Below are 26,700 nucleotides of genomic sequence, written 5' to 3' on the forward strand. Positions count from 1 at the left end.
TCTAACTGAATGTGCTTTGCAAATGAAGGATGAATACCTTGCGAGACTAACGGTAATGACAACCAGTGAGTTACCTAAAAATCTCTGGCACCATGAGGGAAAAGTCAGGAGGAGGAGGCAGCGAGGGCCTAAAGCCCTGCCTGCCCAGCCAACCTGGGTGAGCTGCTAGAAAGAAGAAGAAAATGAAGTCTGCGCACTTGGGTGTTCCTAGGTCTTTGGAATTGTTTTGGATACAGCTTAGTTTCTTAGCAAAGTTTCTTTTGAAAATTTTCTAACTTGTTTTCAGCTGAAGCAAGAAGAAAGAAATTTCCACCCTCTGTAAGGGAAAAAGGGGAGCAGGAGCCCACAGAGGCCAGGTGTGGAGGCGGCATCGTTCCCAGAGAGCTGCTGAGCCCCAAGGAGGGCGGAGAGGCAGCAAGCGCTGGGACTGCTCACGCCTCCCCACAGGAGCCTGTCCTCACGGGTGTAAGGGACAGAAAATCACCGGAGGGAACGGAATTTCACTCTGGACTTAGGAGAGTGCCAGACCAGCCAGTTATGTCTAGGCCATGAGCTGCAGCTTCTCTCCTGACTCTGTCTGATGCAGAGTCAAGTATATTTTGGAACCATATGTTGACATGTTGTTTGTTTAATGATTTAAGTTTTCCTTTGCTTAATCAAATATTTTCTTTGTTATATTTCTTTACTTCAATAATTATGCATTTCAGAGTTAGAGAGCATTTCATAAAATGATAATAAAATTAAAAGCCTGAGGGAGGGACTTCCCTGGTGGCGCAGTGGTTAAGAATCCACCTGCCAATGCAGGGGACATGGGTTCAAGCCCTAGTCTGGGAAGATCCCACATGCCGTGGAGCAAGTAAGCCCACGCGCCACAACTACTGAGCCTGTGCTCTAGAGCCCGCGAGCCACAACTATTAAGCCTGTGCGCTGCAACTACTGAAGCCCGTGCACCTAGAGCCCAGGCTCTGCAGCAGGAGAAGCCACTGAAATGAGAAGCCCGCACACCGCAATGAAGAGTAGCCCCTGCTCACCGCAACTAGAGAAAGCCCGCATACAGCAACAAAGACCCAACGCAGCCAAAAATAAAATAAATAAAATAAATAAATTTATATATATAAAAAAAAAGCCCGAGGGAACAGAAAACAGTGAAAGTTCTTTGCTAAGCAGCCGTGGCTGCAGAGAGTTAGGTGTGAGTCTCAGCCCTGGGGCTGGGGGCGTCCGCTGCAACGACAGGAGATGCTCACGACTCACTTCAGCAGCTTCGTGTTAGACATGATGAGCTCCTTCCAGTTCACAAAGATTAAGGCCATTTCTCCTTCAGTGAGAAAACCTGGTTCTGCCATTCGTTTCTGAAAAACCTAAATTCAGAACACAAGGGAAAGAAGTCAGCTTAAGTGCAGTACACACAGCCTGTGTGGTCTAAATAAAACATTATCTTCATACACTAAAACTAGGAAGATCATGGCACTTTTACATAAACATATTGTGACTGTTAAATTTTAAATTGCAAAATTTCCCTACTTTTTGCTCTTTCGTCTCCTATCAGAGCTGATTCTAAGGACTGAATCCAGCAGTCTCATCAAGAGGAGGAGATTCTCATACCTACCTCCTCAGGGTGTTATACAGGCTAAATAAACCGTGGGCATAAAGCACCCACACGCTGGAAGAGCCTGCAGCACTGAGGGAGCATGACCATGGTCAGGCGGAGCACCTCAGGGGTCTGGAGGCAGTTGGCGAGAAGTGCACCAGAAGAAAGAGTCATGCCTTCTCCTATCCTCAGGACTGGCCACCAAGCACATGTGGATTTCAGAGGTTAAATGATAACACTTTGGTAATCCATAGCACTTAAGGTTTCACAAAGTTCTGATATGCACATACATGCATATGCTGGTGTGTGCGTACATGCACACGTGTGGGTGTACATGCACACGTGTGTGTGTGGGTTTCTCAATTAACTTCATAGATGATGTAGGTCATGCTGAGTCAGGTATTATTATTCCCAGTTGACCCACGAAGAAATAAAAGCTGAGAGAGTAATTTGCTCAAGGTCACAAAGCTAGAATGTGGAGGAGCCAGAACTAAAACAACTTTTTGATTCTAAGTTCAAGTTTCCACTGAACAACTAGGGAATGACTTTAAAAGCCTTACGCAAATGGTGAAGTCATCTGAGACAACTCTTGTCACGTGAAATCTCTCCAAAATACTCATGACGTTACCCTCCATTGAAACTGTTCTAAATTAATGTTTACTGCATTGAGTTGAACCTGGATTCAAAGAACTCAGACAAAAGTGCCTCTACGGTTCCAGAATCAGACTGAAGATGTCTGGACACTCCTATGAGGGAGAGCCCTGGAAACTAGGTCGATCTGCTCTGAGGTTGCTCCTGAAGGCCAGGGAAAGCATCTGATTGTCTGTTCTTTCATTCGCTGATTAATTTATGTTACTGTTTATTCGTTCTGTTTACCTGCTTTGTGCCAGCCTCAGTGAGGTAAGCAGAGGAGGAGGAGGTGGCTGGGTCCTCTGGGGACCTCCATGGGGACGGTAATGAGAAGCCCTTGCCTGTGGGCAGTGCTTTTTACCCTAACCCCCTGACCCCAACATGATGCCTCACCCCTCAGAGCGTCTTGTGAGGTGCGCAGAGTGAGAAGAACTAAGCCCAAGTGGTTAAGAGGCCGGCCTGAGACGGGGAGAGCACCTGGCCCCCGTTCACCTTCTGTGCTAGTCAGAGCGGTTCTCCACACCCATTACAACCCCTTAGGACTGGAATCGGACCAGCAGCAGGGCTGACACTCGTAGGAGTTAATCAAAAAGATGGGCTTTTCTTCCAGGCCATCCATCCTGGTGAGGGAAGTGCAGACATAAACACACCTGGCCACACATAAATTCAGTCCTGTTGGGAAGGCCTATAAAGGGCCAGGCTACGTTTGGGGTGTAGGACGAAGGACACACAGTCTCTGCCCTCAGGAGCTCACAGGCTGGGGGAAGATAGACGTTATCAACCGAGAAGTGCAGGACAGTGAACGTCTGAGAGGAACGAGTGTGCCATGTCTGAGATCCCAGCCCGAATTTAGGGGAGAGAATGAATCGCGGGCAGGCCTTGCTGGGGCAGATGCAGGACTCAGCTTCTGCACCGTGTGCTCTCGAGGTCACGGCCACGTAAACAGTGCACCTGTTGGGCCTGAGTGGGGACACCTGTTCTTTAAGTGTCTTTTTTTTAAACTGGTCTCATCTGAGGGCCCTGACACATTTCGTGGGAACTGAAAGCCATGGAAACAAAAGCATAATAAAAGTATAAAATCTTACTTTGTTTGCTCAAACGCGAATCATTTAAAAGTGCCACTCTAACGGCCGTTGTCTGCTTAGGGGTCGTTGGCAACATTAATAGTCACAAACACAGTAAATATATGAGATTTAGGAGCTATTTTACAGTACACTGTTTGGTTTTCCAAACTGATATAAAGGTTAGGTGAACACTCCCACTGCCTCACAATTCCTCTGGAAATAATTAAACTTTATGAAAGCGTCAGGTGCCAGAAGAGCAGTGCAGACATCGTCAGAGAAAAGTCTGAGGCAGATACATTTGCTGTAGAGCCTTCCCACCTACTCCGTACCCTGGTCTTCCCTGATGGGGCCTCTACCACATCCGACTGAGGCACTGAGTGCCTTTTCTCTCTCTCTTCACTCTGAATTACCTAATCTGGAGAAAGAGCCGACTTGAGATCTTCAAGGCCTCTCCAAGGGTCAGAGGAAGCATTCTGAGGGTGTGAGCGCTCCCGTCACTGCTTGAGAATTCACTCGCCAAAGGTGATACCTCGCTACGAGGCCCCACCCCCTAAGGAGCCGGCAGAGCCCGCGGCGCCCCTCACTCACCTCCACGACGAGCTGCAGGTCATTCACGTACCGCTCCTCAGTCTCAATCAGCTCATGAATGTAGCCCTGCCTTTTCCTCTCCACTGGCTGCATGGTGTCCAGGGTTTGGAGATCTGCACACCCTGTGGAAAAGCAGGGTAGAGTTTCAAAATATTATTTTATCTTCTTCGGAGAAAACAGACATGAATCATCAGATACACGGGGTTTGCAAATGCTGCCGGGAAAGAACCACACGGCCTGCCAAAGGGCCCTGGAACTCGGGCGAACAGCGCACACCTGCGGAAGCGGGATTAACCACCGGCCACTCGAGCTCCAGAGCCGCAAATTAGCAACGCCTGTAACTGGTTGCAACGCCTGTGATGCTCGGCGTGGTCCCAATTTCTTTTCCAAATAAGTAATGACAGAATGAAGGATTTTCAGAAATGGCCTCAAAGAAACCAGAACTGCGCGGAGCCTTGTGAAGAATCTATGCTATTCTCACCATCTTGAGACATTTTCAAAGTATTGTAATGATTAAGTGAATCAAATGCTGGAGACCAGTGTTTTCCAAACTGCAGGTCATGAGCTATTGGTGGGCCATTCTATCGATTTTTTTAAACAAAAACAAAACAAAATAAATAACTAGAAACTACCACGTGCACAGGATCTGTAAGTATTGTCCTGTGAAAATTTTTAGTTAGGTATGTATTTGAGGATGTAAAATGTATTTCTTACTGTGAGCCACTGTTTAAAAAATGTTTGAGAAACATTTCTCTAGATTTCTCAAAGTTAAGTGCTCAGTTAGGAAACCTAAAGTCTCCAGGGCCCAGCATTTCCCAGCAAGAGCACTGTCTTAACCCACTGGAACAAAGAACTGGTGGTGTGGGGTACACTGCAGCCACGGGGGCTTTGAGGGCAGTCCCTGGCCATCGCGCATGGCATCGGAGTGAGAAGTACCATAGTCACTTCGGATCAATGTGCAGGCACATGGGAGCTGAGCTCACTGTCATGCTGGGAAGTGACGTTAACCCAGAGTCATTCAGTAAGAAGCTGAGGGTCTGCCTTACGCCCAGTGGGAGGGGAAAGGCCTCAGAAAGCCCCTCCTCAGGCAAAAAGAAAAAGCAGGTAGGTGCCCAGCAAGGGACAACGTGAGGCGGTAGCAGTGCACGTCTGAAGCGGGAGAGACGGGAGGCAACACAAAGGTCCGGGGAGTGGAGGACGCAGGAGCAGGGCCGGCCCTGCGGGAACTCCGCAGCCCGCAGTGTTCGGACCGAGGCAGATGCCCTGCACGGGGACAAAGGCACAGAGCCACAGAGGCGGATAATGCCAGGATCAGACCGGCCTTTTAAGGGGGGGTTCTCTTTCTGTTTTTGATTTTTTATGTATTTTGTATAGATTTGGGCTTTCAGAGAGTCCTCACGAAGACAGCTGTTCTATTTTCTGCACATGCTGCCGACAGCTTTAAAAAAATTACTCCCACAGTCAAACAACAATTGAATAAGGCAAAAGTCACGTTTGGCGCTACCAAGATGAAATCGCAGTGCCACTCATGTTCAGACTTATCCAGCTTTTCAGGGGACTGTGTTCCATCCTGTTCCACCAAGGAGACGTGCAGGAATGAGCTAGAGCTGGGGACGAGCAAGGCTAACACAGGTCCCTGCCTGACCCGGCTGTGTGCAACCAGGAGGCTGGACGCCAAGGCCGACGCCTGACGGGGAATGTTGCTGATCACGTCGCCACCCAGCTGATGCTGGTGGAGCCATCGAAACAGCTTCTAAGGTTGCCCTACCACTTTGCTAGTGGTTTACAAATCTCGGTCCTTCACATTCTGCCACATCCACATACTATCTCTACTATTATTTATGTAATATTTTTGTTCATGTTTGAGCTAAATGTCTAGGAAATCATGGGTTTGATGTGTTGGTTATGTTTCTTCTAATAGTCACTACCATAAACATATAACCATTAAAATAAATCGAGTCCTCCTGGGCACTATTTTGTGGGCCATTGTGTTGTGCACCACCAGGATATCACACTTTGGGAATCAATGATTGATGTTAAAACCTACAAGCATTGGCCTATCTATTCAGTATCTTGGGATAATAGGAAAAGTCTCAGGTAGTTTATCGTTTCTAAGGCTGGGACGTACACGACATTAGCTTCATCAGGATGAATGTGGGACAATCCTTGTACTCCAACCCTAGCTGACACCTTTGCATTTCATTACAATGGTTCTTAAATTTTTATTCTCCAAGTTTCCAACCTGACCCTTACCCCCACTTTCAGATGCTCTCACCTCTGACATCAGGGGAAAAAAATAAAGGCACGATGCCCCTTCTACTTCCAGCCCCATCTTCCTACTCACTCATCCCTGTACTTCCTTCCTGTGTCAGGGGGTGAGGGGATCCCTACTTCTTCTAAAGCCAGCATCCCTAACCCGCCCCCTCCTGCAGGACCCTTCCCTGCCCTTCACACTTCCATCTTCAGTCTTCACTGGTCCCTCTAGTCTGTGAACATGGTTATGTGTCCCTCCTACCACAATATTTAAAACAAACAAGCACCCTTCCTGCAACCCTGCTCCCTCCACAAACACCTGTCTCTAGTCTCATTGCCAAATGTCTGACAGTAGAGGGGTCTGACACTCACTCCCCCCGCCCCCAGCTCTCTCTGTCACTTCTCCAACTTCAGGTACTCTGGTTTCTGTCCCACCACTCCACTGACACTGCTCTTGTGAAGGTAATGATGACCTTGAGCATCGCCAAATGCAGAGTCCCCCTTGGGAGCTGGCGTCCTCCTGCACCTGCCCAGAGCCCTGACACCTGTGATGAGCTGCTGCTTCCAACACTCGAGTCTCTCCCTCAGCCTTTGTCACTCTCCTCTTCCTGGTGTTTCCTTCTGCATTTCTGCCTCTGACTGCCTCCAGGCTCTCTGGTCCCCCCAATCCAGCAAATACTAAAATGTGTTCCTGGCATTCCTGACCTGCAAGGTCAAACGAATCTGGCTTTGCATTTCTCTGCTAGGGTCACAAGGCACATCTGCATACTATGCTCTGAGAAACCCTGCTCTAAAGAAACATTTAATTTGAGTGAACCCAGAGTTCCCAACACTTATTTGACCATAGAACCCTCTGTTTTGAGGGGAGAGTGGATCTTCTGAGAACTGAGGAATCAGGGTTTGTGGATAGAATACACCCCTCTGCCATCCTCTACACCTGCACTGTCCCAATACAGTAGCCATTAGCAACATGTGACTACGGAGCACCTGAAACATGGCCAGTTCAAATAGAGAAGAGCTTTACGTGTAAAATATACACCGGATTTCAAAGACCCAGTAGAAACATCCTAGAATGTAAAATAATGCATCAGTACAAAAATTATTATACCGATTACACATTGAAATGATAATATTTTGGATAATGCTGGCTTAAGTAAAAATAATTATTAAAATTAATTCCACTTATTTCTTTTTACTTTTTAAAATGTAGCTGCTGGAAAATTTTAAATTACATATGGGCTTGTATTTGTGACTTACATTATATTTATATTGAACAGCTCAAGCCAGCCTCTACATTTTTTATCATGTTCTTTCCCTGACAGAATGTTCAATGACTTCTGTTTTTTTGCAGAATGAAGTCCTAGCTCGGGGGGAGCACAGGGCTTCGGAGTCTCCGTAATCCAGCAGCAGCCTGCCTCTGACCATGCAGCCCACCTTCTACCCACCCTGGCCTGGGCTCAGTCCTCATGATGTGCTATACAAACTGTCCACGGCCTGGCTGTTTCCACTCCTGTTGTTGCCTCTGTCCATGGCCCTTCTCTGCACAGAAGCCATCTCACTACCCCTTCAGGGTGCAGCTCACATGATCCTACTCTGGGGAAACCTTTTCCATCCCCGTCCCCAGACTGCCTCTCCTTCATGTTTTCATGGTACTGGCTTGCATATTTTATTTATTTTATTTTATTTTATTTATTTTTATTTATTTTATTTTATTTATTTTTTGCATCTATATTTTAATACTTCCCACAATGTAACGTGTATTGTAGTTCTTCTGTATATAGTTAGTATGTCCTTCTCTCCCAGTGGAGGTTAGGGACTGTGTCTAACACAGTCTATAATATCACATTTAGCAATGTTTTGACCACTGAGGTCAGGAAATACTTGTCGAGTGGAAGACTATTGTGTTGTCCCCAGACCCATTTCTCATCTTTCCCCTGCTCTGCTCCATACTGCAAGGAGGCCAACCTCTAAGGCTACTTTTGTAAGCTCTTTTCTTAGTTGACTTCTGCCTGGGTTTGGCTAACGAGAGAAGACTGAAGACTACAAGGTGGACTAGGGAAAGAGTCCTCCTGCCAGAATGGTGAGATGACAAGAAAGCATTTAGTCCCTGCTGGGTAAAGAACAGAAATGCTGGGGCTGCATCTCACATAAATGTGGAGTTCAAGAATTCCTCAACTGATGAATTAACACAAAAATTGGTCCCTGGCTGGTGATAACTTCAGGGTGCTTGGCCAAAGAAAATGTACAACTGGTCTGGAGGGTCATTCTCAAAACCTTGGTTCCACAGGATTTACAGAGAAAAACTAAGTCTCGCTAAAGATGAGTTCAAAGTAAAAAATTACAAAAAACAAGTAACAATCAACCATTCACAAAAAACTGAGGATTAGAGCAAAAGGAGATGTAAAATATGTATGTTTAAAATAACTCGAGACATATATGAAGGATTTGAAACCCTAATTAGAGTCTAAAAAACCCAACAGGAAGATTTGAAACAGAAACAAATAAAAAGGTAAATATTATCAAGGAAATAATAAATTAATAGTTGAGGCAGCAGATCAAACACATTGGAGGAAACAATTAGTAAATCTGAAAACAGAGCTGAAGAAATTACTTAGAATGCAGCCCAGAAAGACAAAAAGATGGAAAACATACAATGAAAGCTAAAAGATATGGAGGATGGAATGACAAGGCCCAACATACATCTAATGGGAGTCTAGGAGGGGAGAACAGAAGGAAAGGGAAGAGGTAATAACTGAGATTATAATGGTTGAGAATTTTCTAGAGTTGATGAAAGATATAACTCCACAAATTCAGGAGGAAAAATGATTCCTGATTAGGGAAAAAAATAAAAATAAACCCATACCTAGACTATAAAACACCAAGGAAGAAAAAATTTGTTGAAATAGTAAGAAAGAAAGAGCAGAATAACTATACAGGAACAGCAATCAGACTGGCTGTACACAACTCAACCCAACAATAGGGAGTGTTGAGAAAAAATAACTGTCAAACTAGAATTCTAATTACACTATTGTTCATGGAAGAGGGAGAAATAAAGGTATTTTCAGGCAAAGTTTGACAGCATTTACCACTAGCAGATTTGACTAAAGGAACCATTAAAAAAATGTACTTTGGGAAGAAAAAAATTGAATAAAAAGGAAAAAAAGAGGGGCTTCCCTGGTGGCGCAGTGGTTGAGAATCTGCTTGCCAATGCAGGGGACACGGGTTCGAGCCCTGGTCTGGGAAGATCCCACATGCTGTGGAGCAACTGGGCCCGTGAGCCACAATTACTGAGCCTGCATGTCTGGAGCCTGTGCTCCGCAACAAGAGAGGCCACGATAGTGAGAGGCCCGCGCACCGTGATGAAGAGTGGCCCCCGCTTGCCACAACTAGAGAAAGCCCTCGCACAGAAACGAAGACCCAACACAGCCATAAATAAATAAAAATAAATACATTTTAAAAGGAAAAAAAGAGATGTAAGGAGTGGTAGAAAAAAAATAAGAAAAAGGAATGGTGAGCAAAAATACCAGTAATTATGTGAAAAAAAATTATTGACAGTAAAAATAACAATAATAATAATGAATAAGTTGGTGGGATAAATTCAATGTTAATTTTTTTAAAAAGAAGCAAAGAAAATGCATGGTAAATAGAAAATGTCAAATAAGATAGATATAAATAAAAGTATAAAATAGTTCTAATAAATATAAGTGGCTTAAATCTGTCAGTTAAAAGAGAGACTCTAGATTGGACAAAATAATTCAGCTAGATGCTATTTACAAAGACACCAGAAACGTAAAGTTACAGAAATGTTAGAAGTAAAGGGCTGCGGGACTTCCCTGGTGAGCCAGTGGTTAAGAGTCTGTCTTCCAATGCAGGGAATGCGGGTTCAATCCCTGGTCAGGGAACTAAGAGCCCACATATCACAGGGGAACTAAGCCTGTGCGCTCTAGAGCCTGAGTGCCACAACTAGAGAGCCCACGTGCTGCAACTCCTGAGCCTGTGCACTCTGGAGCCTGCATTCCACAACTAGAGAGCCCACGTGCTGCAACTACTGAGCCCACGTGCTCTAGGGTCCCCACACCACGACTAGGAAGAAGGCCATGCACCGCAGTGAAGAGCCCACATGCTGCAACAACAAAAAAAGATCCCGCATGCTGCAACAAAGATCCCATGTGCCTCAACTAAGACCTAATGCAGCCAAATAAATAAATAAATAAATAAAAGACCTAAAAAAAAATAAAGGGCTGCAAAAAACTATACAAATGCAAAATATAAAAGAGCAGTGGGGGAAGATTCATTAGCAACAGACAAACTAGGCTTCCAAGGATCTGTATAAGATGACATCACAAACAACTCATGAAAATATAATAACTCTTATTTGCAACTAATGGGAGAGCCTCAAAGTGAGAAATAAAAAACTGATAGAATTACCTCCCTGATAAATTGGGAGATTGGGATTGACATATACATGCTACTATATATAAAATAGATAACAATAAGAACCTGCTGTATAGCACAGGGAACTCTACCCAATACTCTGTAATGGCCTATATGGGAAAAGAATTAAAAAAAAAAGTGGATATATGTATATGTATAACTGATTCACTTTACTGTACACCTGAAGCTAACACAACAGGTGGATTGATACTTTCCTTCTTCTTACACCTCACATTCAATCCACCTGTGGCTCTATCTTCAAAATAGATAATAGTGGTCCATAATCTGACCACTTCTTACCTCATCCACCACTGTCATTCTGATCCAAGCCACTGCCATCTTTTGCCTGGACTGCTGAACGAACCTCCTAACAGGTCTCTGCTCTGCCCCCTGCCCCCCAACCTCCAATTTAATCTAGCAAGCCAGAGCTATCCTATTAAAACATAGCCGATCATGTCACTCCTTTGATCAAAACCCTTCAATGGGTTCTTCTCACTCTGAGCAAAAGCCAAATTTCTTACAATCAGCCCACAAGAGCCTAAACGGCCTCCCCCATCTCCGCAGATACCTCTCTGTCCTCATTTCCTCCTCCTCCTGCTCCTCCCTTGTTCCAGCCACACTGGCCTCTGTGCTGTTCCTCAAGCATTACAGGCATGCTCCTTGCATGTCCTGTTCCCTCTAGAATGCCTAGAATGATCTTCCAGGTATCCACATGGCTTCCTCCAGATAGCCATCACATCTTTCAAGTCTTTGCTCGTATGTCACCATTTCAGAGAAGCTTTATCTGAGTAACCTGTTTAAAATTGAAGTCCCTCTGGATCCACCTCTCCCCACCCAGCACTCCCTTTCCCTAACCTGCTTTATTTTTCTAAGATACTACATACTTATTTGTTTTGTTTGTTTTCTGTCTTACCCTACTCAAATGTCAGCTCCAAGAGGGCAGGAATTTTTATTTTATAATCTGCTATGTCCCCTGTGCCTGACACATAATAGGTTTTCAACAAGTATTTATAGAATGTGATATAAAGATACACTCTGAGATAGTACACTGATACTAACTATAGGCAGTCAGAGAGAATGATGAAAACTTCCTGGGAAGTTCTTTCTGGTAGACAGGAAGAATGGGAAAGTAGGAAAAATGAGAGATCATGGCTACTACCATGTCAAAGTTCCCAGAGGAATAATTAGCGGTAGGCTGGGCCACAAGACCCCCGACACTTGTGTTTAGGATGTGGAGACTGAGAGACAAAACATGAATAATGAATAATGGTTATGAAAACTGTGTCCCACTACAGCTGGGAACCACTGTTCTAAATTACAGTGCAAGCAAGCAAACAAGATAGCTTAGAAAGGAGGAGAAAGATCTGCGAAGATTCCAAAAAGTGAAGGACAAAAGGCAATTTGTGATGACTGATACAAAGAGGGCTTGTTCAGATTATGTCATAAAGTCCCAGAATAGTCCTTGCCCATTCTGAGGAGACCAACGCCTCTGAACAATGCTATTCTCTGTGTGCCCAAAATTAAGAGCCAGAGTATCACATAATGGTTTTCAGTCTGTGTTTAAGCTCAGTGAAAAGATGAGATTTTAACAGTAAATCCAGATGATTCAACTGCATGCATTTTCTGAAGGCTGCCTTTAATACTGAAGTTTTATCAGGGCACTGGAAATTACTGGGTATCTTATTTTGTAAGAGAATAGCCTTTTACCTGCTTGGCAAATATTTACTGAGTGCAAACTGTGTACCAGGTAGCATGCTCCCACCATGAAGCCATACATATTTGTGGTTTCGTTTTTGGAAATTTAAATAATTCTTGAACAATTTTTTTGTGTCTTTTTTGACGCCTGTCAAGTTCTATGTCATCAGGTGTTAGGTTGCTTGTTTAAGCACAAAAAGGGCTATTTGTGTTATAAAATTGGGCTGTTTGTGTGATTCTAATGCTGCAGACCATCAGAAAACAAAATATTTGACTATCAGAAAATAGACACATTCTAGAACTTACAAAAGCAGCTCTGTTGATAAATGCAAGTGGATTTGCATTTATCAAAAAAAAATTTTTTTTATTTTTATTTTTGAATCTACGGTAAAATGTTATAAGCCTAAAGACAGCAAAGACCCCCCCAACAGTAGACAAAAGTGCAGATTTTGGCCTCAGAAAGCAATTAGTTCAAGCAGATTTTTGCATCACCTTCTAGTCTGCCAGACTTGACCCTGTATCACTGACTCAACTATTAATGTGCTATTCAGAATATAGAATATTACGAAGAGATGTCATGAAACAGTAGTTTCTTCATGTTCACCCAGCACAGAACTTCCAGTTTTAACAATACTAATAACCAACATGTGTGTCACAATTTACAACCTCTGTTCAATTCTCTGATTAACAAATATAACTTTGACTCCTACTGTATAAATACATGGAGAATCTGAGGCTTTGGTGGTTAAGTAACTTACTGTAGAATTTAGAGCTACTAAATACCTAAATCTAGGTCTCTTGATTCAAGTCTTACACTTTGAAATGCCAGGCCCCTTTAAATGATGCTTACACTGCAATCCTATTTGAGGTGAAATTCTGTGACAACAGCGTGTACAAACCTAATCTGGTCTTATGCTTGTTGAACTGAATTCTAGAGGGAAAAAGGTTTTAGTATAAATACTTGGAATGCCAAAGAGCCCAAAGCACTGAAAACCAACAGGGCCCTCATTCGCCTTTAACTCCTTTTTGTGTCTACGTAACATAATTGGTCCCTTTACATACCCTTCTACTTGGTTGCATATGCAATTAACAACTTGTATCTAACAGCTAATTTCAAATAGACTGTACCCTTCAGTGCTCTGTATCAGTACGCCCATTACTACAGTACTGACCTGGGGCAACAGGGGTTTCATATGCACATATGTTTTTTTCTTGGTATTATTAAGCAGACTGCTACACCTCTACTTTACCCAATGGTATGATTATACAACCCATGTTTTCCAACTTGTTTATGACTACATAATACTATGCCCCAAACTGCTGAGTCTAGGACACACTAATTCTATAGCACTGCCTGACTCTGATTTCGTGGTGGTTAACAGATGACCACTGGTGACACAGGGATCCCAGTAGCAGGTCCTCCCAGTACCTTGAAATGTAACTTGACCAGCCTGGATTCATTTAAAGCAGTTAATTCTCTTTACTCTCTTCTCACCTATATCTTGGAATTTAATGATGATTGTTCTAATTTTGTGATCTGAAGTAACAGCAACTCCAAGTTAGTGAGAAGTGGCTAAGAGCACCAGCTTTGGAGTCAGATGCTGACACAAGTTTTAACTCCATCACTTACTAACCCAGACACACACCCAAAATGTTTAGTCCATCACTTAGGACACAGCAAATGCTTGGTAAATGTTAACTGTAATTTCTAGTATCTATGTGTTAGACACCGAACTGGCGTTTCATAAATCCCTTAAGTCTCATCTGTAATACAGGTATTACTATCTTCATTATACAGATGAGGCTAAGGCTCCTAGGGGTGAGCTCACAGAGTCACGATCCAAAGCAGCCCGCCCACTACACTTCCCATTACACTCATTTTAACACTCTTTGATTTTATCACTCTAAGTGATTCTGCCTTTGACAACAGCATTAAAACATTTCTCTTAAGCACATCTTTCATAATTTGTTGTTCGCGTTTAAAATAAAGTTTTAAAAGTGATTATGAAGATAATTTACTCAATTTAAAAATGGGCAAAGGGGACTTCCCTGGTGGTGCAGTGGTTAAGAATCCACCTGCCAATGCAGGGGACATGGGTTCGAGCCCTGGTCTGGGAAGATCCCACATGCAACTAAGCCCATGCGCCACAACTACTGAGCCTGTGCTCTAGAACCTGCGAGCCACAACTACTGAGCCCGCGTGCCACAACTACTAAAGCCCGCACGCCTAGAGCCCGTTCTCCGCAACAAGAGAAGCCACCACAATGAGAAGCCTGCACACCACAACGAGTAGCCCCCGCTCGCCGCAACTAGAGAAAGCCCGTGCACAGCAACGAAGACCCAATGCAGCCAAAAATAAATAAATAGATAGATAAATAATGGACAAAGGATCTGAACACACATTTCTCCAAAGAAGACATACAATGGCCAACGAGCACATGAAAAGATGCTCAACATCATTAGTCATGGAGGAGGTGCAATTCAAAACCATGAGATATCACTTCATACCTACAAGGAAGGCTTTAATAAAATGCCAAATAATAACAAGCGTCAGTGAAAATGTGGAGAAACAGAAACGCTTGTACACTGCTGGTGGGAATATAAAATGGTAGAGCCACTTTGGAAAACAGTCTGGCAGTTCCCCAAAAAGTCAAACTGGGGCTTCCCTGGTGGCGCAGTGGTTGAGAATCTGCCTGCCAATGCAGGGGACAGGGGTTCGAGTCCCGGTCTGGGAAGATCCCACATGCCACGGAGCAACTGGGCCCGTGAGCCACAGCTACTGAGCCTGCGCTTCTGGAGCCTGTACTCCGCAACGAGAGGCCGCGACAGTGAGAGGCCCGCGCACCGCGATGAAGAGTGGCCCCCGCTTGCCGCAACTAGAGAAGGCCTTCGCACAGAAACGAAGACCCAACACAGCCAATAAATAAATAAATAAATAAATAAATAACAAAAAAAAAAAATGTCAAACCATTTGACCCAGCAATTTCACTCCTAGGTATATACCCAAGAAAGACGGTGATGTATGTCCATGCAAAAACTTGTACGCAAATGTTCATAGCAGCATTATTCATAATAGCCAAAAAGTAAAAACCCAAATGTCCATCAATTAACATATGGATAAATAAAATGTGGTATATCTAAACAATGGAATATTATTTGGCCATAAAAAGCAATGCAATACCGATATGTGCTACAGCATTATGTACCTTGAAAAGATTATGCTAAGTGAAATAAACCAATCACAAAAACCCCACATATTTTATGGTTCCATTTATATATGTCCAGAGTAGGCAAATATATGGAGCCAGAACACAGATTAGCTGTGGCTGCAGGGCAGGCAAGGTACACAGGAAGATGCGAGGGTGATAACTAATGGGTTCTGGGTTTCCTTTTGAGGTGATGAAAATGTCCTGTAATTGATTGTGGTAATGGTTGCATAATTCTGTGAATATACCACTGAATTGGTATAGCTGGGGGAACAGTATGGAATGTAAATTATATCTCAATAAAGCTGTTACCAAAAAAGTGATTATGTTCAGCTTTATCCTTCTAGATGTTATTCTTAGAGATTCTTATCCTTGTTTATTAAATTCAGTCCTTGCCTCCTCATCTCTGATTTTTCTTCTTGCCTTTTCATTCGTTCAAGTGGTGGTTGTACTGCAGGAACTTCCTTATTATGAAAATGGTGGCAATATTAGCACCCTAGTGTAGATAGAGGTTAAGAGCATGGACTCTGGAGTCGGACCACTTGGGTTTGAACCCAGCTCTACCACTGACTATCTGTGTAACCTTGAACAAGTTATTTAACTTCTCTGTGTTTTCATTTCTATGCCTGTAAAAAGAAAATAGTAATGAGGTAATACATTTGAGGGCCTTAGAAAGGTGCCTAGACTAGTAAGTACTCAATAAAGAACACCGGGACTTTCCTGGTGGTCCAGTGGTAAAGAATCCGCCTTACAATGCAGGGGATGAGGGTTCGACCCCTGGTCAGGGAACTAAGATCTCACATGCCATGGGGCACCTAAGCCCGCGTACCACAACTACTGAGCTCGTGCACCTCAACTAGAGAGCCTGTGTGCCGCAAACTACAGAGCCATTGTGCTCTGGAGCCCACGCATCCTGGAGCCTGCGCGCCACAACTAGAGAGAAAAAACCTGCACCCCACAACTAGAGAGAAGCCTGCACGCCACAACGAAACGTCCCGCATGCCTCAACAAATATTCCGCATGCTGCAGCTAAGACCTGACACAGCCAAAAATAAATTAAATAAATAAATAATAAATCTTAAAAAAAATAAAGAGCACTTTTCCTTTTTTCTTTTTACTGGTATGAGCAATGGTTATATAGCTAGAACTTCATTGATTTTATAAAAATGGTAGCAATATTAGCACAACAATCTCTTTATTTTCCCAGAACCTTTGTTTCCTGTCTTCATGGGTTCCTTTCACTACGTAACCCTTAACTGCTGATACCCTCAAAGGTCTGATTTTTTCCCCCGAGTCATCTCATTTACTTTCATTGGCTCAAAAACTACCAATAGGCATTCATGCCACCAGCTGATGTATATCCGATGCTGTATATCTTAATTATATCTCACTACCTGCTGGACAATTCTATCTGGATGTCCCACAGGTACTTTGTAGTCAAAACCAAACTCATCTTCTTCCCCCAACTCCGATTCTTTACTGTAGCTGGTGGCACCATGATTCTGCCCTGTCACCAAGATACAAACCTGGGAGTCAAACTGACCTTCCACCTGACCACGCATCCCATCAATCCCCAACTCCTGCCAAGGTTCCCTCAGAAACAAGTCTTAACTCAGTTTCATGACTTTTTCTCCACCTTGGCTTCATATCAGAATCACCTGAGGAGTTCTTAAAAATCCCCACGCCCAGGCCCCACCACAGGCCATTTAAATCGGGACTCAGGCACCAATAGCTTGTTAAAGGTCCCCAGGTGATTCCAATGAGCAGCCAAGCTAGGAATCTCTGGTTTAGCCCTCGGTCTGCTCTCATTCAGTGTTGCTGGCTTTCCACTTCCACTCCAGCAATAATGAACTTCTTATAAACGCACCTCTCCTCCTCCACCTGGCTGCTCCTTGTCTCCATCACACTCTCCACCATCCCACCCTCCAATCTGGCTTACTCCTACTTATCTTATGACTCTGGCAGTTGCCTCCTCCAGGAAGTCCTCTCTAATTCACCAATCTACGGTTGAGTTAGGTATTCCTCCTCTGTACTCTCTTGGTGCCCAGTAAAATCTAATATCAGTGTGCTTAGCAGGCTGTTTTATACTTATCTGCGTACGTGCCTGATCCCCTCACAGAGTTAGGCACTACCTGAGGCCAGGACCACCTGGCACTCATTTTCATATTCTCAGCACCTAGTACTCTGTATTTGCTCATGCAAATACTCAACATATGTTAGTTGAATGACTTTCCAGAGATGAGGAAAGATTTTGGAAAGAGGTTGTTCATGCCAGACATTGATGGATGGGTTGGATTTTGATCCATGTTTTTTTTCACTCAAGGTGAAACCACCAACTTGATTATTTAACTGTAAAGCTCTGCTTAACTCTGGTACCCCCCAAGCAACCACTTCAGTTTCTTTCACTGCATACAGACTCTTATTTTGTACTAAAAATATCTTAGTCTACATTTGCAGTGAATATTGTAAACTCCTTCCAATCTTTTTGGAGAAAAAGTTGGAATAAAAATTATAAATAACATAGTCTATTATTATCCTAGATTATATTTTCTTTTACTTTCAAATCAAAATTTCTTTTGCTTTTGAGATACATATGCTTATCTTGGATCAAACTATCTCAATCTTTACCACTTAAAATTTTCTTTTGTCCTCCTACTATAAAACAATTTGCTGGTCTGGACCCAGAGACTATGTTAAGGAAAAAGAGACATTCCCAAGAAATTCAATCAGGACTACATATAAACAATTAGTTTTAAAGGATGCTTCAAAAGAAATACACAATACAAGTAATGTAGTTTGTGTCCTTTTAATAAACACACTTGCATAGTTATATTACAATTTTGTAAAAATAAAAACGGATGACCTCATGCCAAGCGTTTCCAGCATTTGCACAATCTCAAGACCTTTAATACTATAGTTTTCAAGACGCACGAAATAAAAATTTAAGGCAAAAAAACAGCACTTTGCAACAATTTAATAATTTATTACATTACAGTAGCATCACAGCAGCATCCAATAATGCCACTTCAGGCAAAAGTCTCTCAGTATTTCCATTATAGATTCTATTTACAAGAATTTATAACCTGGTAAAATTCATCCTAAGAAAACTTGGCAAATAAAGCTTTGGACTGAAATTGGCATTTCTTTCTCTACTTTTCCTTCCCCACTTCCTTTATTTTAAACTATCAGTATTCATATTATATTTTAAAACACTAAAATAGCAGTTACATTGTTTTAATAGTTGTATTATTTTAAAATGATTCCTTAGGATAAAGTGTTAGAGGAAACTATACAACAGGTAGGGTTGATTTAGATTTTCAAGTTTTCTAAAAAAAATCAGCTTTGGTCTTAGAACTGATTTTTTCATTGCTGAAAAACCATCAGGTTTAATCATATACCTTAAAAATGATTATCACATATTGCAATTTTTAAATAAATTTTCATTCTTTACATCCTATAGGGTTCAGATTTGTTCATTCTAAAATTTTATGTTCCTGATAAACTCCTTCCAATGTTGCTTTCTAAGTAAATGGAAAGCTGCCTCTTATACTGAATGAGAACAAATATGTGGCTGAATACGAGGTATTGCAAAGGACTGCATGCTCTTTTAAGAAGGACAAGTTATTATTATATGTCATACCATTTCCTTTACTTTTAGTTTCTTCTCAAATATATGACAAAATACCTAAACAAAGAGAGGTATTTCTGTAAATACAGTAAATTTATTTCCCAGACACTCAGCTTAAATATGCCATTATGTGATTTAGTCCATAGGTACCTGATGAATATATTATTTGCGAATTGATTTACAGACACTAAGCTCTACCTGAATGTCATTCTTAATAATCTATATTTATCAGTGTAAAAGTGAAGCAATTTGAGCTACAAAAATACTTTTGAAATAATTTATCAGTGTATTAAATAAACCCAAATTCAAAATTATAAGGAGAAAATGTTATACCAAATCATGTGACTAATTAAGTGGTCTAATTTCTAACCTCAGGGTTTAAAATGGATTTAAAGTAACTGCCCTTAATTTGAACCCAACTGATGGTTGCAAAAGCAGAAAGTTCAGAAAATAAAAGGCAAGACCAAGTAAACTGTACAATTTAGAAGATCAGCTGAATTCACAAGGACTCAGTCTTTATACTCCACCCTTTAGTGACTGCAGGCAAATCTGTTATGCCACCTGTAAAATGGTATTATTGCTTTCCTATATGTCATATTTTATAAAAGTATCATGATGATGCCAAATGCTAAAAGTTGAGGTGGTCTAATAACTAGAAATCCCTGCCTCAGGGAGCACACATACATATCACCATACATCCCAATGATGTGAAGTATTTTGGAACACAGACATTTGAACTTTGTGACGTTCTAACTAAACTGTTGATTCTTTCTCAAGTGTTGTAAAGTTATGATTTAGGCAATGTATGACTAAAATCATTCATTTATAATGAATAGGCTCATTTACACAAATATTGCACAAAATATGACTCTAACTTAAAACTCAGATATATAAAAACATATTTCACTCTTCTTAAAGAACTCTGTGAGGAAATAAGACTCTGTGATTGTATGTACACTTTTCCTGATAATACTTGGACATTCATAAACAGTAGATTGCACTGCAGTTTGTAAACATTTTAAATTGCATAAACTTCTCATTGATTTTCAAATATAGTTTAATACTGTCCACTAAAACTCCCTTTTGTTTCAGCTAAGTACTCTCACGTTTATTAGTTTATAATAATGTTTATTATCTTTAAAGTTTTCCATTCAAGGAAAAGAAGTAAAATCCTATGCCAAAGTAGCCAATGTGGTTGAAGAATAGATAGTAGCCAGAGAATTCTGAATGGTAAAATCAACCCTCTAGCCACAAAGCAGCTTCATGGACATAGAGCAATGCCAGCTCTCACACATCTTTCCTTCACTGAATTCATTCTCAACTAGATAGAGACTGTCTGCCTGCTTCATGGGCATTTAAATTCTTCAAGGATTCCTTATGATCTTTACTAAATACATTAAGAAGAGTGTCAACCAGTGTCCCTTTGTGACCTGGGACAAGTAGTCACCTAATTAAAATAGATAACATAATTCTGACTTCAAAATGTACAGATGTAAATGCTCTAAGGTAGGGAAGGTTTCATATCTCACGGTCAATTAAAGGGAGCCTTTCATTCCTCAAAAATAATCCATTTTTAGCTCATTAATAAAGAAGTAACAACTGACCGCTGCAGCACGTGAAGCTTCTTCATGAGCCCAGACCACAGAGATCCCAAGGGAACTCCCATGTACAGGACTCATTCTTGGGCAGCTGGAACAGATAAAACATACCCTAATATGCCCCACATATTGCTGGGGCAGGCCACTTTCCTCTTCTGTGAGATAAGAAAAGCTCCCTCAAAGTGTTATTGCTCCCACCCCAAAATACACAGAAAATAGAGAAAAGGATATTTCCAATTCTTGGCCTTTAAACAAATTTAAATATTGGTACTCATAGTGGCATATTAGAAAGTAATAAACAGTGCATATTGAGGGACAAATCGCATATTGAACCAATTAAGAGCTCACTGTGATTAGGATTAGATCAAACATAATAGCAAAACATAAGCAATTCTGAATTCTGTAATGAATATACATGTTGCAATAACATTAGAAAAGCATGGCAGCCCATTCCAAACCAGCGAGAACAGTTTGTGCAAATAGTGGGTCTTTGTGTGTTTGAACTCCCACCATGTAAGAGCAAACTCAACATGCATGCTAATGACCTACAATTACCAAATTAAAAAAGAAGAAAAATGCTAAAGGATGCCAGAGTGAACAGCAGGGAAAGCCACACAAAGACCCACTATCCTTTAACTTGTTACAAATAAATTTTAACTGTAAATTAGAAACACGAAGAAATAATCACAAGTGGCTCTAACATTCGAACGAAGTTAACGAATTGTGTAGGAGATATTTGATCAGGGCTGCCTGCCCTGCCTCCACGCTAGAGTCAAACTTGGATAGTGGGTCTCTGGGGTGCTTTCACACTGGAAGACAACATTGGGTCCTATAAAAAGAAAAATGAGGAATAAAATGAACATAAAGCAAATCAAGTGGGTGAGAAAAAATTCTACTGATTACATGCAACATCAACAAATTTGAACTATTAAAATTCTCAACCTTTAGAAAATATCCTAACTACATAATAAAATGCAAGTAATATTTATAAGGGCTACAGAAACACAAATGATAGTCTAAAACTTAACCAGTTTTCACTGACTCATACACTCCTGGCTGTTCTTCCTTTAGAACAGCTTTTATCTGTTCTTTGTATTCCTTATTATATAAGACTTAATTGGAAAAAAGTTCCGCCACTGAAAAACAAGATAAACAACAACAAAACGTTTGGAAAACTATCACTTTACATTGTAGACACTATAAAAGCCAAATGTACTGACAAACCAGAATGCCTCCAGGGATCACTTAGTCAAAGATCTTCCAGACCCAGTAGGTTTGAAAAGTACCTTCCTCTCTCAGGTCCAGGAAAGACACCTCAGGTATTTCTAATTAATCAGATAAACTCGCAAGCACTGAAAACTGCCAAACCATCAGCAGAGTTTAAAAATGGTCATTCATTTAGGTAATCCAAGTTGTTATAATTTTCTTTACTACCTCTCCTGAAACCCTGAGATACTTTTAGGAATATTCAAACCATAAAAAACTGGACTCCACCTCCAAATTGGGAAATTCAGTTGCTTTATCTAAAGAAAAGTCTTCTCCCAAAATCAGAACGATCTTATAAGCTCTAAAGTGAAAATAATGCACTAATATTTTAAAATTATAGATACAGTACAAAGTAAATTCACAATACTTGCACTGAATCATAAACACATCTCAGCTTTTTACCATTTATATGTTCTTAGAAGCTAAGTTAAAACGAAAGGCTAAAGCTTTTAGATAATTTCACAAGAATGATAAAAATATAAATCATGATATATTTTATTTAAAAAGACAAAAAAATCAAAAGGGTGGGGAAAAGTGACATCTATTTTATAAAAGTAAAAAATATTTCCAAGTACTGTTTATTCTCTGATTATTAATGCTATGCTTATTCTCAAATACAAGAAAGGCTAGGTAACTACCAAGAGATAATTTTATGTAATACCAAATCTCATACATTGAGATCTGGACCCTTGTTGTAAAAGTAGTGAAATAGATCTTAATTCATATATCTCTTGCAGTATGAGTTATCTACCTAAAAAAATCACCTAATGAGTTTTGCAAGCACTTTATTTATAAAATAAATTTTATAATTTTCTTTTAAATTTTCTCCTAACCTGGATGATGCGTAAAAATGTGGGAAATAAATGAGAAGGTTGCAAAATTAATAGCACCTGTACACTAAAAGGGTCATTTTGAATAGGTGAATAGGGTAATTGCCAGCTACTCTTTATTAAGCTGAAAAAGGCTGGTGTAAAGGGAAGTTGCAGTATAGACTGTTATCATACCAAAGAACCCATGAGAGAATTAGAACTTTTTTCATTTAAAATCTAATAGTAGGGTCTGAAGCTAGGAAAAAAGTATTTGAAAAAAAGTAGTATAACTTCTTATCTTGTGAAAGTTTCCTGTTATATTTTCTTACTTTAAACGTTAATATAACATTTGCTAAGAGTGCTAAGTTTAAGATCTGATTCAGAGCGGCAATGAATGCAGTGCTGCATATTAAAGCTTATGCACTAGTTAAGAAGTAAATAATTTGATATAACTCACACTGCTGACTTGGATCCGTGTCTGTCGTCATCTTAACATAATTTGAAGGAAAGAGACCAGTCACCCCATTGATTTCTCCTTGCCACCAGTCAGGATCATCTTTGTTCAAAACATTAATAAGTTGTCCCTTGGAGAAATTTAGCTCATCCTCATTATTTGCTATATAGTCATACATGGCGATCACCTGACACACTACCAGAAAAAGAACAACAAAGTAACAAATTAAACAAAATAATTATTCCTACAAGGATCATATGTTAAAATTCAGCTAAAATTTCCCTTTGGCTGTTTTCTCCCACCCTCCTTCCCCCATTCCCTGTTTTACAAAAACAAGAATTTCCCAAATGCAGTTAGAAATCCAAGCGGTTGGTTTGCTTTACAGTATGACGGTACAGCAATTAAAATATTTCAAGGAGTGAGGTAGTTCAAGTATCACTGAACAGTTGGCTGTTTCTACACAGAACTTTTTAGAAAGGAAGTTCTCATTGCAATATTACTTTTAGGCAGAGGTAAGGAAAGAACAAATTTTAAAATATTTTTCAAAGAATCAGCGAATCTAAGAAGTGCTAAGCTTTAACAAAACTTCTCTAAGATGAAATACAAGTTAACCCATTTCCATACCAGGATGAAAGGCAGGTGTAGTTCTTTCACTACTTGGACCCAAAAGTTTAACATGGCTGGCAGGGAACCATCCCTTCTGTCGCTTTTTTCCTCTGGCCTATAAAATTAGCAAAAAGAATATAAAAGATGAGACTAAAGACAATTATTGAGACATAAACTAAAAATGAGAAAAACCCTGGCTGTGTAGTAAAGAATTTAACCTTGCCCAAAGAGAGGTCTGGTCTTTGCCTTTGGCTCCTGGAAGGTAATCTCTAAACCTCTGGAATGTCTTGACTGTTAAGAGTGTCTCACTTTACGTGGGGGCCTTAACCATGCCAGATAGCCTAACGATGTGATTTATGGTGGGCCCTCTGGGTCATAATATGAACTCAACCTCTGGAGGGACTGGAGACTGAGTTCAGCCATGTGGGCAGTCAACTGTGTCTATGTGATGGAGCCCCAATAAACACTCTGGAAACCAAGGCTCAAGTGAGCTGCTTTGCTTGGCAATACTCCATGGCTATTGTTGCCAGGAGGATTTAATGATGTCCATGACTCCATGGGCAGAGGACAACTGGAAGCTCTGTGTTTGGAATCCTCCTGAACTCTGCCCCATACATCTCTTCCCTTGGCTAATTTTAATCTAAATCCTTTTGCTGTAATAATCCATAACCATGAGTATAATAGCCTTCTGTGAGCCCTTATGGTGAAGTACTGAACTCGGGAGTGGTCTTGGGGACCTCCAAACTTACGACTGGTGTTAGAAGTGAGGGTGTCTTGTGAACACCTGAATTCTGCATCGGCCTTCCACGTCAGTATTAAACAACTGGAAGATTCAATATGCATCTCAACACTATTTGTAAAAGTCTATTTGGAGATCTTTCAGGCTCAAATTTCTCTGCATATTTCACACAAATAATATTTATAAACTAAAAAAACCTTTCTAATTTTCTCCTAATAAGTTCAAGTCAACACTTAATGATATAGCTCACAGTAAATACCTCTTGGGGCTTTGCTAATAATTAATCAGGAGATCATAAACAAAATTTGTGGAAAGCCACATCTCCCACTTAGTTGGGTCAATCTTCAAAGCAAATCAGAACGTGAAATTTCAGGGGGTTAGTCAAGAAGATACTGAATTTTGAACCTCCACTGCTCTTTAGAAACTGTAAGACCCTGATTTGCAAGAATGACACTAAGTTAATCGTCCATATTACAATCATATATCAATTTCACATAAAAATCCAGCTCTTATACCTGTCATCATCTTTTAATCCTAAAATGCTTTTTAGTTTTAACTAGTAAGGAAATTTTAGGAGTGAGAAAAGAACTCCTCTTTCTGTATCAAAACATGCAATTACTATCTCTGTTAACATTTTATGAAAAAACCAGGCTCATTTACTCCTGCAGTTCCTTTCCTTGCACTGCTGTTTCAAAAACGTAAGACTATGGGGGCGGGGGGGACTGTCCAGTGAATAGTATTTTCTTAGCACTCAGCCTGGAAGTTATACCACAAGCCTGGGGTTATCCCAGGCAAAGATGATGCTAAGCTTTCCTTTAAGAAGGTGTCCTGTGGTTTATTAAAACAGCTATTACTGGAAAACAATTATGTCTTTAGGGAAATTACTCTTCATATTATTACTTGTAACATCAACTGTGCTAAAAATAAACAGGGAAAAGACAAGAGAGAAACATAAGATACTAAAATGGTAATACTGACTACCTCCAAGTGGTATGATTATAGGTGATCTAAAGTTTTTATTAACCTTATTTTTCTAATGAGCATGCATTACTTTTATGATAAAATTAATAAACGTTATTTAAAGGTTATTACCTGTAACTCCCCTTGCCACCAGCCACTTGTATTTTTCTTTAGAATTAATATTAACTGTCCTGGTGCAAGGCTAAGCTGTTCAGAACCAGAAGCCACATATGCTGAAGTTACTTGAGCAATCTCTGAAAAGAAGAAAAATAAGAAACTGAATTCAAGACTATTAAACACTTTAGAAGTTTTTCAGTTTCATTATTATACATACCAGGTTTCTTGTTTGATGTTCCAGATTTGCTAGCACTCCCAAAACCCTGTAAGGAAAAGATATACTGTTTTATCATTTTCCAACAATCTAGATGTAAAAGTACAAAGGCTTTTAGGAAGTAGAGATTTCTAATTCCCAGGGTCCTTGTTTCTTTCAAGTAAGAGCAAAATAATGATTAACCTTACATTAACCAAATAAATTAAGAATCCAACACTTATGGGGAGATCTGGTTCTGACAGAATACATTATATACAAGTAGCTGAAGTTGGCATCCACTGACTCAACAGGAATAGCTCATTTTCTGAATCTTTCCTGAATATTAAACGTAAACACAAATATATTTCATTTATCAATGGGGTTAGAATCAATGTCTACCACATATAACAAATGTGCTCCGTGTATGTTAAGGCATATGTGAGTTTAGCTCCTGCTGCATACAAGGTAATGTTATTTTAAATTTTTTGCCATGTTCCTCCTGAACTTGACCTAAGAACAAAAAATGCACACCCCAGCAACTATGACCTGTTTGACTTTATAGGATGAGCAAGACAAGGGAAGCAGTTAAATTTTTTTTTCTCTTAGTCAACACAGCTGTAGTAAAAGCACTCAAGCAGAGTTGATGGTAGTCAACAGCTAACATTTTTTGAGTACTTACTATGTAACAGGTAGTGTTGCAAGAATTTTACATATATTCACTTAATTTTTGCAATAACACTATTAAGTAATTATGAGTATCCCCATATTACAGAGAAGGAAACCGAAACACAGAAAGGTGAAGTAACTTGTCCAAGGTCACCTAGCCTCTAAGTGGCAGAGCCAGAAGCCAACCTAAGCAGTCTCAGTGGTTC

General features: G+C 40.6%; 1 protein-coding gene across 6 annotated transcripts in view; it reads right to left on the minus strand.

Annotated features, from left to right (window-relative positions):
• ITSN2 (intersectin 2) overlaps positions 1-26,700 on the minus strand; it is a 166,079-nt gene that overhangs the window by 20,386 nt on the left and 118,993 nt on the right. For 5 of the 6 annotated variants that reach the window (XM_061168747.1, XM_061168748.1, XM_061168744.1 and 2 more), the window contains exons 25-30: positions 25,853-25,898; positions 25,651-25,772; positions 23,838-23,934; positions 23,217-23,408; positions 3,871-3,992; positions 1,252-1,358 (exon numbers count right to left, since the gene is read on the minus strand). In XM_061168747.1, coding sequence (XP_061024730.1) covers positions 1,252-1,358; positions 3,871-3,992; positions 23,217-23,408; positions 23,838-23,934; positions 25,651-25,772; positions 25,853-25,898 — 686 coding nt within the window. Of the gene's footprint in view, positions 1-1,251; positions 1,359-3,870; positions 3,993-20,285; positions 21,514-23,216; positions 23,409-23,837; positions 23,935-25,650; positions 25,773-25,852; positions 25,899-26,700 lie in introns of those variants that run through there. The other variant, XM_061168749.1, reaches the window with a different exon arrangement.

Source organism: Eubalaena glacialis, chromosome 14 (genome assembly GCF_028564815.1).
Source record: "Eubalaena glacialis isolate mEubGla1 chromosome 14, mEubGla1.1.hap2.+ XY, whole genome shotgun sequence".
NCBI classification, from domain to species: domain Eukaryota; kingdom Metazoa; phylum Chordata; class Mammalia; order Artiodactyla; family Balaenidae; genus Eubalaena; species Eubalaena glacialis.